The sequence below is a fragment of the Gavialis gangeticus genome, unplaced genomic scaffold (assembly GCF_001723915.1).
Source record: "Gavialis gangeticus isolate Ggan-Ray unplaced genomic scaffold, GavGan_comp1, whole genome shotgun sequence".
NCBI lineage: Eukaryota > Metazoa > Chordata > Crocodylia > Gavialidae > Gavialis > Gavialis gangeticus.
In genome coordinates, this window is record NW_017728992.1 from 110943971 (window position 1) to 110956387 (window position 12417).

The 12417-nt window shown below is 46.2% G+C and overlaps 1 protein-coding gene across 3 annotated transcripts in view; it reads left to right on the forward strand.

The window, feature by feature from the left end:
- Window positions 1–6219: 6219 nt before the first annotated feature.
- SPIDR (scaffolding protein involved in DNA repair) overlaps window positions 6220–12417 on the forward strand; it is a 372282-nt gene continuing 366084 nt past the window's right edge. For all 3 annotated transcript variants that reach the window (XM_019526956.1, XM_019526976.1, XM_019526965.1), the window contains exon 1: window positions 6220–6363. In XM_019526956.1, coding sequence (XP_019382501.1) covers window positions 6349–6363 — 15 coding nt within the window. In that variant the 5' untranslated portion in view covers window positions 6220–6348. The remainder of the gene's footprint in view (window positions 6364–12417) is intronic.

The window sequence follows — 12417 nt, forward strand, 5'->3', positions numbered from 1 at the left end:
TAATGTATTTTATGGGAAGATCTATCAAATCCATTCTAGCTGTCTTTGAGCACAGAGCCCTCCCCCAAGTCTGGACTGGGCTTTTTCCCCCCCCCTTCATGTGATTTTTCCATTCTGAACAGTGACTTTGCATAGATTCTGTTTTTGTTGTAGGCCAAAGCAAAATACTACCAAATAATTTGTGCTTCTTGCATATTCCCTGAATCATCGCCACTGCAATGACACTCCAGCACTAACAAAAACAAAGTACTTCTTTTCTCTATTGAAAAAGGCCTGTTTTTCTCTCTGACTTTCCTGGGAGAAGCCTGTTAAAAAAAGTGTCATTGAAACATTCACAGCTCTCAAAGTGCCTGATCCTGCACCTGTTTCAGAGATAAAGGTTGTAGCTGTGTTGGTCTAAACAGCAAAAGCAGTCAGTATGGTAGAGGTGATGTCTCTTATTAGATCAACTAGACAGCTGCAAAAAAATTCTTTACTTGCAAGCTTTTGGGTTCATGTGCCCTTCCCCAGGCAAAGGAGAATGCAAAGATTGTAAAATTTCTCCCAGGTAGAAATGAAGCATCATATTGCACAAGAGAGCTGGAGGGTAGTGTAAGTTTTCCTGGCTGGAAAAGTTGATTTTATGCAAATTGGGCTCGGGTAAAAGTTGGAGCAGTTTACTTATCTCAAAGGTGTCTGATGGCAAGCAGGATGTTGAATTATGCTTCTTTCTTGTTAAGGTGTTTTATATAGCACAGGAGTACTGGTGATGGAAAGGTCCGCCTGGGCCAGGAAGTTCTGTTGTGTTCAGGCTGCTCTGTAAGTATGCAAGTGTGGCTCGAAACAAAAGGCTGAAGCGTGTTAGCTGCTAGGTCTCAGGGTGTTGACTTTTGCTGATCCTGCACATATGTTCTACTATGAACAATCTTCTTCGTAATACAATCCAATTATGATAACAGGCAGTGTAGCTAGTTGTGTTTGCAGTATCAGGCCACAAACTCATTTTTATGGTAGGGATTTTGTTCTGTAAAGTGCCACTCCCTGACATGCCCTGGCTTTATGAAGTAGACATATGACATCGTCGTTTAACATATTTTATTCCCATTCTTCATCAACATCTGATGAAGTGAATTTCAGTTCATGAAAGCTTGTGAGATATAGAAGTCTTCTTTGGTTAGTCTATAAGGCACAAATCTACCCTGCCTTCTGCATGACACATCTCATGATTAAGGAAAGCACTAGTGACGTAGCAAGCAGGGTTGTGGTGTGGTGAGTGGGGCAACCACCTGGGGCACTGAAGCAAAGGGATGCCAACAGGCACTGCCCGGTGACAGCAGAGCATGGGATGAAACCACGAGTGGCTCATTTGGGGGGCTGCGGGGACAGGGGAAGGCAGCTCCCACCACTGTGTGCACTTCTGGGCAAGCAGGGGAGAGCATGTGCTCCCCAGATCTGTGCATGGGGTGAGGGCAGGCTGCCATTGTGGGCTTTGTCCCGGACACCAAACTTCCTTGCCATGGTACTGGAAAGTACCTTCAGCTACAAGTTTCAAATCAACAGACTCTGGGCTCATCTACACAAGATACTACTGCGCAGTCATTAATGCACATTTATTTAGTACTTGTAATAGCAAGTACTAAATAAACGCACAGTTACCAGAGTTACTGCACAGTAGCATGGGCAAACATCTTTTAAGTGACACTACTTTGCAGTAGTGTATTAGCACTATTCTTGCTGTGACACCCTACTGTGCAGTATTTTCTGGCTACTGCGCAGTTAGTGTCTTGTATAGATGCACTGTCTGTAAATACACTCTGAACCTTCTTATTTTTACAATATAGGACAAAGAAGGGAGTGTATGTGGACTTCTTGGGAATTAAAAGTTATATATCTCCAGACATTCAGACACTTCTGTGAGCATGGCAGACACTCGAGACATATCTGCATACTTCTATGAGCATCAAAATGCCATGATATGGCTGCTTGCTGGGGAACTCCCCAGCAAGTGTCCATATCATGGCATTTCATTGCAAATTGCATTTTTCATGAAAATCATTTTCATGAAAAATGTGAAATCCAGATTTAAACCAGGTCCTACTTATTGGGTTGAGCCTGCCTCTGGTTGTTGATACTGATACAGCAGCAGGTTTGTTTAACAGATGCTGTGGGGTTTGAATACATTATGCCATGCACCCAAGTCCACAAGCACTCTGCAGACTGGAAATGAATGCTTGAATTGCTCTGGACTCATCTCTCTGCATCTACTCCCAAGCCCTCAGTTTCTGAGAGTAGGCACTGTGGGTATTTAAGTCCTGTTTAAACTCCTAGTTTGCCAATCTGGATCTCCTTGTTATATATTTTGCCTCCTCTGAACCCATTGATTGCCTAATGCAGAATCAGAACTTTCATTGCATCAGAAAAAACTGCTGCTATAATAATCAGGTAATATGGTTGTGTTGGCAGGAGATAATCACTATCGGCAAGCAAAGTGTTCAAAAGTGACTTTGGTAAGTTGTGTTTAAGACTGGAACTTCATTTCTAAACAGATATGATCCCCTTTGCTATGGACACCTGGCAGATGTTAAAGAACAGTTTCCATCAGTCTTTTTAACACAATATTCCCTCTCTGCTTGAACACTGTTATTACCTTAAATGGTGCTCAAGAACAGTATTTGAAAAGTGTGATAATATCAAAAGGACCTAAATGATTATGCCAAAGTAATATTAAATGTCTAGTTGAAACTTACTAAAGAAAGGCATTAAAATTTAAGACTGATACCCTTAAAGTGCACTTTTGTGCATAAATATTGCTGTAATTTCTACATGTTGCATGAACTAAATTATTAAAGCAGAGATTCTAGGCTTGTGTAAATTGCTGTAACCCAATTGGAAAAATAGAATAACTGAATCATAGAAAATTGGGATTAGAAGAGACCTCAGGAAGTCATCTAGTCCACCCCCCTGCTCAAAGCAGGACCATTCCCAACTAGATCATCCCAGCTAAGGCTTTGTCTAGATGGGTCTTAAAAACCTCCAAGGATGGAGATTCCACAATCTATTTGGGTAGACTGTTCTAGTGTTTTACTAACCTCCTAGTTTTTCCTGATATCTAGCTTACTTTTCCCTTGCTGAGACTTGAGACCATTGCACCTTGTTCTGTTTTCTGCCACCACTGAGAACAGTTTAGCTCAATCCTCTTTGGAATCTCCCATCAGGTAGTTGAAGGCTGCTATTAAATCCCCTCCCCCACTCAGTATGGAGGTAGACCAGTTTTGCTTTTGGAGGTTCTGACTCTGTATGTTATCCATTAGTAGACAAAGTGAAGTATTTTTTAGATTAAGTTTTAGCTTAAACTTAAAACCTCTTTATTTTTGTAAAATGTATCTTGTTGAACTCCACAAGACTAGTTGTTTGTATAACTTAGGCAAAAACTGGTCCCAAATGTTACCTTATCTATAATAACCTATAAAGGTAGTATTTTGTTTCTTTTTAGTGCTGATAGAAAGAAAAAAGAAATTATATGAAAGTGTCAGCCACCACAAAACAGTGTGTAGAGCTTGATGAAATTGTAGTGATTTTTAGATTATGCTAGGGCAGTAGCATTGAGAAGTGCTCTATTTTGTAGAAAACTCCCCTCTGCTGGCCAAACACAGAGCAGTACTTACATTAACAGTTGCACTATGACTTTACTAGAGCAAAATGAATATATGAAGACATGCAATTTACCTGTAGCCATATTCAAATAGTACTTATGATTTAAAAACAAGCAGAAGTTAAATAGTATTAAAATATTACCTTTCAGCACATATATGAAGATTAGTACATTTTGCCTTCCTAAAACCTGACACACTTCTTGTTATATCTGCCATCTCCATAACTGAGGGGTGGGCAAAATGCAGCCCGGGGGCCGGATATGGCCCGCCAGGTCATTCTACCCAGCCTGCAGGGCCCCTAAAAAATTTAGAAAATTAATATTAATCTGCCCTAGGCTGCCTGTCATGTGGCCCTTGCTGGCTTGCTGAACCTCAGTAAGTGGCCCTGTGCCCAAAATAAAAGCCCACCCCTGCCATAACTTTCCCCATCTCTGCAGAGACAACTAACATAAGTTCACGTAGTCCTCTTTAATGTATTGTGGGGCTGGCATGACACATGTATTAAACTGTCTTACTTTTCAACATTTTAAAATCTAACCTTCCACGTTGCTCACTCAGAAACCTTGAAAAGTTGATAATCTCTAGAATATCACAATGACTGCAGAATTGAATGTTTGTGTGCATCTAGACTGAGTGAATTATCTGCCTCAGCGTCATCTGCAGCGTGAAATATGCCTAAACATCAAAATGTCACTGAAGGACAAATTCTGAATTTTCTTCAACTGAAGTTGGTGGGAGGTTGGAAATTCACCCTCTCCCCAAAAAAATCTGTTTCCAAAGGACTTGAAATATGTTATGGTACTTTATATGAAAGATATACTATTAATTTTGTGTTGTAAAATTATCCACAATTACCAACTTAAATGTAAATTATTTATATTTAACTAATTTAGGAAAGGTTTAGGAAATGCCAATAGCTAATTCTTATATCTTGGAAACATTTAGAAGCTGTGTTGAAAAAAATTATGCCTAATACCTAAAAATCAATGCCTAAATAAACAAATCTTTTCAGATTTCATAAATTCACAGTTTTGAAAACTTAAACTTCCTTCTCTTCTAATTAACTTGTATCAAAATGGGAACCTTTCCATTTACAGATTGAAAAGCATTGCTATTTTAGGAGTATCATAGAAAATTAAATGCAATGTTCTTTAAATGCCCCTAAGGTTTTTTTAATAGGAGTTAAAATATTTTGTTTCCCTTCTAAGGATAATACAGTTGAAATATATATATATATATATATATAATTCACTATGCAGTTTCATTTTTTTCTATTCTGTCTAATAGTCTAGTGCAGCATTTCTCAAGCTGTGGTTTATGACTCATGACCCAAAAGTGGGTTGCAAGAATATATGAAAGGGCTGCAAGCAAACTTTAAAAATAGATTCTCCTTTAAATGAGAAAACTGTGGGAAACTATGGCTTTTCCAGTGCAGGCTGGCAGAATGAGGAGCACTGGGTCAGGGCTGGCCATCAGTGTTTACAAACATTGGGTTGGGTTCCTGGTACAGAAAAAATTAAGAACTACTGATTTAGTATATTCTGTCCCTGTGGATCAGTTGGCTACTTATATTTATTTTTTAGAAACAATTTACTAAGTAAAACCAAGAAAAGTTATTGGCTCGTGTCATCTTGTCTCACAGGAAAACTCAAAGGATTCTAGGGGAAGATGTGGCTCCCCTGAGACCTTTGTTGGGAGATGATTTGTAAAAAGGCAGTCCAGACTCAGATACTTTTGGGGAATCTCTACAGAGAGAGAGACACTGCGCTGTAACACTTGCGCTCATTCTCGGGCCCTGCTTTCTTCCTCTAGTCAGCATGGCTTCCAGATCCACACAGGACCTCTTTGCCACTTGGAAGTCTCCTTACAGAAGGATGGCCTTGGCTGTGATTTGAAACAGAAACATTTTTTCTCTGATGGAGTTCTGGCTGTTGTAGGGTACAGCTTCAAATACTGTGTTTTGTCATGTACCAAAGCGGCTCACTGCAATGACAGGCAAAGAAGCATTTTCCCTTCCAACTATTTTAGTTGGTCGAACAAAAAAGACGTCGCATTGACAAGAACCTTGCTTGCTTTTGATGGCAGGCAATCAGGACTCGTGGCAGAGATGATCTTTTATTAAACCAACCAGATTTTTGCAAAACCTGGATTTGATGATCGGACACACTTATTAATTGGAAAACCAGAAAGGCCAGTGACTGCACAACCATGAGAGCACACTTCGGGACAAGTCAGTCAGCAACAGGCAAGACGTGCTTTGTAAGATCATCGATCTTGCCTTCCTGCCCGCTATCGCTACAGCATCTATTCAAACTGGCATTAGTGCCAGAGTGATGAATTACTGAAGAGTCCGCCCATCGCTCCTCCCCCTAAGGCTAGATTGGGGGCAGCCTCTGGCGCATGCGCACAAGGTGGTAGGGAAGTACCGCTCGTTCTTTCTCCGCCCCCGCCACGGGGCCAGAAGCTGGGAAGGGAAACGCCTCCTCTCTGTGACGTCACGCCCGTTCCGGCTCGCCTGCCCAGTCAGCAGTCGCGCTTGCCGCGGCGCCAAGCTGGAATGGAGTGGGCGTGGCGAGGCGCGCGGGGAAGGGCGCGGGCTCCGCCTCCGCCTCCGGCCGGGGTGGGAGAACGGGTTGATTGGGGGCTCCCCGCTCCCCCCCTCCGACCGGACTCGCGTGCCACGTGACGCAGCTGGCGGGTGCCCTCGGAGGGGGAGATGCCCCGCAGGAAGGTACGACTGCGCGCGGGGCAGGGGAAGGAGCCCCGGGGGTGCATATGCGTTGGCTCGTGAGCTGGCGGGGCGAGCTCTGCAGGTAGAGCTGAGCGGGCTGCTGACGTGGGAGACCCTCCGTGACGCCACTCGGGAGAGCCTGCCCTGCCCCGCTCCCCTCCCAGCCTCAGCCCCAGGGAGCCCGCCCCGAGTTGTGCCTCCCTTCCCCCTTCTGTGTCCACCCGAGCCCTTGATGATGTAATAATGAGCCCAGTGACGCAAGCAACCGGTTGTCGGGGCTCTGGTTCCTTTTTTTAGAGGAGGCGAGGTCCAGCTCTGGGGTCTTGGCTGGAAAGCAGAGTTCAGTGGATGGCGGTGGTGCGGGTGCTCACATTTAGGCCCCGCTACACGTTACATAGATCGTGCTATCGACTGTGGTTCAGCGCGCAATATGTGGAGACTGTCCCCTGGTGTGAAGTCATCCTCGCACTGTAAAAATAGACCCTGGCTGTAAAAAGGGCCGACATTGCTGCTGCAAAGTGTGCGACCGGTCTGGAGCTGGTTTCAACCCTGCTTTTGTTCGAATGTGAGGCAGGGCCCTGGTGTGGGGAGTTTTGTCCTCCAATGGTCATCCTTCCTCTTCACCTCCTTCAGAGAGCTGTCGTGCTTCTGGGGGTAGGCCCGGATCTGTCCAAATGTGTAGTGGCTGTGTCTGTATTAAGGACCAGTTAATTACTGTTTGCCCTAATCCAAGGCAATTTTGCATGTAAGGCAGCCTGCCCCAATAATTGGATTCTATACATGGACATTTATAAGTGTTTTAATTTTCCATATACAGAATCTAGTTGAAGGGCTGTTTCAGATTGGATGATCATGACTTCCCCCCTTTCTCCCCCTCATGTGATGGGGGAAGCAGCAGTGGGGAGTGAAGGGCCAGACCAATGTTTCTTACCCCCTGCCCTTGTCCTTCCATGCCTGTGCCTGACCCTCTGCCCCCCTTGTGTCTGACTCCTTGCTGCCTAACCCCCTCCCACATGCCCCTTCCTTGCCCCACCCCCATCACCCCTTGCCTGCCTGTGCCTGCCCTACCCAGTGCCTGGCCCTCCATCCCACCCCACTGCACACCCCACTCCCCCCTGCTGCTTGCTTTCCACAGCAATACTGATTCTGGCTCTGGGGCAGTCAGTGGTAGTAGACCTGGTCCCAGCCCAACCTAGCCAGGCAGTGGCAGCTCCAGGCCTGACTGGGTCAGGGTTGCAGCTGGAACTGAGGGACAGGGTGGGGGAACAGGCTGCCATCTCCCCTGTGCTCCGTGCAAGCTACACACCACAGATCTCCCATTCACTCACTGCACGGTCTCCTCTGTTTGAACCCCACCATGCAATCTCCCTTGTGCTCCCCCACAGTGATCTTCCCTGCTGCAAGCCCTCTTCCCCACCATATGAGACACCCTGCCTGCTGCAGGCAGTGGCTTAGCTCCAGCTTCAGGTCTGTGCCAAAGCCAGAGCTCCAGGCTGGTACTCAAGTCTAAAGTGAGTGTGCTGATTTGGGGGGAGGGGATATTGTCTTGGTTGTGAGTAAATATGGTATTTTGTATGTGTTCTGCAAAGATTATTTAATCCTTGTAGCCTTTTTTTATTCTTTTCTATCATGTCTTTAAAAGATTGCATTGTCAGCTAAAATCCTGATGCTTAAATAACACTAAAGATCTGTTTTTTTGTCTATGATAATTAGGCATAGTTCTGCACAGATTTAACCATGAATCTCACTGACTTAAGTGAAGCTCCTCAGACAATGAAATCAAGCACGTGCATAACTTTTTACAGGATCCAAGGCATCTTAACTTTGGAGAAATTGTTTTTCAACTCCATTTAGATTAAAAGCAAGAGGGGCTAGCATTTGGCTGTATTTCGGAAGAATGGCCCCTGGAGCTTATTTCAGTAAGGAAAACTGAGGCAGTAAAGACACTGGGGGATCTCAGAGGTGAATGAGAAAATTACTAGTTTACCAAACTTCTGATAATTCTAACTGTGCTATGCCTGTGGGTAGTAACCTGTGTGTAAAAGGTGGTGAAGATATTAGGGCTGTGCAAAGCTTTGGTCTGTGATTCGATTCGGCAGAGATTTGGTCTGATTCAGTGGCTGAATCTACAAATCCGAATCGAATCAGGAGACCCTTTAATTTCTCCAAATCAAATTGGAACCCTCTGAATTGATTCAGAAAGATTTGATGATTCAGACAGAGACAGCTTTAAATGTTTTTTTGACATGCCTCAAGGTACCACACGGCTTGTGAATACTGAGATGGTGGGGCAGATGGAGTGTCCCACAAGTGCGTGGGAGGGTCCCCAGCGCATTCAGCAGCAAACCCAAAAGAACTTCCAGGTCCTCTGAGTGGCTTCCCCACACCCCCTGACTCGGTGACTGGTGCCTCCTGGGTCTGGGAGCATGGGCTCCCAGTGTGCTCAGCGACAGACCCGGTAGTGAACCGGAAGAACTTCCAGTCCACTTCCGGGTTCGCTGCCAAGCACGCGGTGGCGTGCTGCCCCCCCCATGCTTCTGTGGGGCGCTCTATCCGCCCCACTATCACAGCGTTCACGAGTCATGCCTGGTACCTCAAGGTATGTAGAAAAAACATTTAAAGCTGTGTCTATGGCTGAATTGCTGATTCTTCAAATCAGCATTGAATCTTCAGATTTGGATTCGACTGAATTGAACCAGGACAGTGATCCGATTAATTGAATCACTGTCCGCGATTAGCGCTAAATCTGAATCCGAATTGAATATGGCCCATTTTGTACACCCCTAGAAGATATTGCCTCAAAAGCAGGAATTTCAATGATTCAATTCTGTCTGCTTTGTGAGGGCCAAGGAATGCATGGAAAACTAAGAAGGATTTTGTCAGAACTGAGTTACTGTAAGGCTTAATTATTCCTGTTCTACTTTTCTCTTGAGTAATATGGTTTATGGTTCATCAGGTGTGAAGGGACACAACAATTGGAGCTGAGGAAATGTGAGTGCAGAAAATATAAGGAAAATCGTAGTAAGATGGATTTAACTGCAAAGGTAAAAGCTATTCTTTAAAACACTCGCAAGTATAGCATGTGATGGAAGGACTTGGTATGATAATACTGGTGCTTACTGATGATTCTGAGTTGTGCTTCCTGTTTTGAAATTGTAGTCAAGCCAGTTCCTTTACTTGGTGAGTTCACACGTTAAGTCAGATGGGATATGTACCTCTTCATTTGGTTGCTCATTAGGCGAGAGCATGATAGAGACATAGCTGATGCGGAAATGATATGGAAAACTAGGCAAAAGGAAAAGGGTTCTGGAGTAAAGATAAATTAAAAGGTGGTTGGCGCACAAGAGGAGGGAAGCTGCTTTTAGGGGCACAGACAGAAGTTACGTTTGTTGCATGATCAGCTCCCTGAAAGCACTCTACAGCCGTGCCGTCACACACATGCATGGCAGCAGTGTACCTTTGAAGTGGCTGATCACATGACAAATTAACCTTTGTCAAATGAGAGGTCAGATGAAAGAACTTCATGTTGCAGAGACTTAGGGAACTTGTGTTCCCTAGGATTAATTTGTGGTGTGATTGGGGCTGGGCTGATGCAGCCCTGGGACTGTCTGCAGGAAGGGCAGGTGGAGCCTTTTCTGGGGTTTGCTGCTTGAACTGCCGGCCAGGGTTAGCCTCCTGAGTTGGTAGGGGGTGGGTAGATTGGAGGCCCCTGTCTCGTGGGCCCCTCTCTCAGCCCTGGCCCCTCCAGCTGACACATGGCTCCCAATCTGTGCAGGGGGCAAGGGCAGCTGCACTGGCGTTCTGGGATCTGCCTCTCCCTGCCTGCGTGCCTTGCTGCTTCTGCTTTGACAGTGGCATGGCTCCATGTGCCTTGCTGCCTGGCCCACCCAGTGAGGATGCACTTAGCGCCATACCTCTGTCAAAGGTGGGGGCAGGGCATGCAGGCAGGGAGCAGGCAAAGCTCAGCCCCAGCTGCAGCCCCCCTTGCCCTGTGCCCGCCCCCCACCCTTGGCTACCTGGCACCACACCTCTGGACTCTTCCCAGGGATGACCCAGGGCAGGGCAGGGCAGGGGTCCCGGGGCTCTGTCCCTTCCAGTGCAGCTGAGGCTGGCCCCGCTCTGGCCCCTGTCTCTCGGGCGGTGCGGGAGACATCCAGGGCTGGTGTGGGGCTGGGGATCAGTGGTTTTGCAGGGGCCTTCAGTGCTGGGCAGTGGCCCTGGGTGCAGGAGAAGGGGTGGCCACATGGGTGCAGTGGGCCCCGATACTGGCTCTGCTTTGCTACGCTCCCTCCTGATCCCTGCCTGCTCCCAGCTGCATTCCCCCCCTCCGCCCTGCAGACTTTCCTGCTGGGTGGGGGCTGTGCATGCTTAGACTCCCCAAATTTTTTTCCTCCCTCTGCCTATGGCCCCTGCCCCCCTCCTCCTTCTTACTGGTCCCGCTCCAACCCTCTCCCTGCTGTTCCACGTCTACCTGGCCCTTGTCCGCCTGCCTCCCCTCCTGTGCCCTCCTCTCCCTCCCTGCCAACTGTTCTGGGGGGCAGTCCTGCTGCTCGGGTGGCTGGGGGGTGTTCCCCACCGCCAAACTTCCCCAGCAGCAGTTCAGCAGGCCCTATGCAGCCTGGGCCGCTCATCCAATTGGCACCCGCCCTCTCGGCAGCGCGTGCGCAGTTGGCCTGGAGCGTTATGGGCAGACAGACAGACTGTGGCTTTTATTATATTAGAATTTACCCATCTGTAAACATTTGGCAGCTACAAAGTTGGTACTGTTTTTAGTATAATAAGCCTCCTTATAGATTGCAGGTGAAGAGAAAAGACAGTTTTAATTAAAGCTTAGGCTAAATCTCTAGTAAGTATGAAAATTGAGCTAGAAATCCCACATACAAAATTGGAACTGTTGCAAACTGAAAAAAGATTAATGTAATTCTGTCATCTGATAATGATCTCAGCTCTGTTTGTGGAGAGTTCAGTTTACATTTCTCCTGCTACTTTGCATTTCCAATGACTCAGTGATATACTTTTGAGACATATTGACAGCATGGTCACTCTACTGAGGTTTATAAAATTGAGGTTTCTACAATTTTAGGCTTCAGTGCTGCATTGTAATATGTAGACAGATCTCCAAAATAGGGAGCCCTGTTATTTTTCGGTAGCACTCTCTCTGTAGGGGAGCAGTTGTGCGTCCCCACCTTGTACATTGACAAATCAGCGTAAAAGTGCCAAATCTCTTCAGAGCATTGGCTGCATGACTCGTCTTTGCAGGTAGCCCATCAATTTCACTGGGACTGTGTGCATGATTAAGTGTTTGCAGGATCAGGCCTTAAGTATGACAAATGGAAAGCAAGATTGAGATGGTATTCTTTTGAAGAGCTTAGTTTATAAATGGCAGAGGTCATTAGTTTCAGTAATTAAAAACCATATGTGACTCTGCTACCAGCAAGTATCCTCCACCCCAGCTTGGGGCTTTAGATACTTCTATTTACTTTGTCAGTCATCCTACATGCAGGCCCAAGCCTGGAGGCTTGGGGTTTGGATGCTCCCATGTTTTGCTTGCCCTTGGCCGTATGGCTGCAGGAGCAAGCTAGGGAGGAGTCTTTCATTTCTATAATGTCAGCATAAGATCTTTCCGTGGGAAGCTAACTACGAGGCTCTCATAGGAGTCCTGTCCATAAGCTGACAGGGGTGCACCCTCCCCTACATGGTGCCATTTTAATTGCATTTTTGGCTCAGGTATCAGACTTGTGCAGCAACTAAATTTGATCTTAGCCCACAAAAGGCTGAGATTTTAATCCTTTGCAAAGATCAGCGCTACATAAGAGAGAGATACTAAAAACGGGGATACATAAGAGAGATCGTGAGACTGAGTCTGGGTGAGTGGGGAAAGCCCCACTTCCCCTGCTCACCTGGACCTGTCCCCAGAGATCCCAGGACTGAGTCCTGGCCTCTCTGTGTGCAGGTTTGGGTAAGCAGGGAAAGCCCCATTTTCCTCACTTACTCAAAGCTGCCTGTGCAGATCACATAGTCCTTTGTCCCGCACCATCAATGCGTGGGACAGGG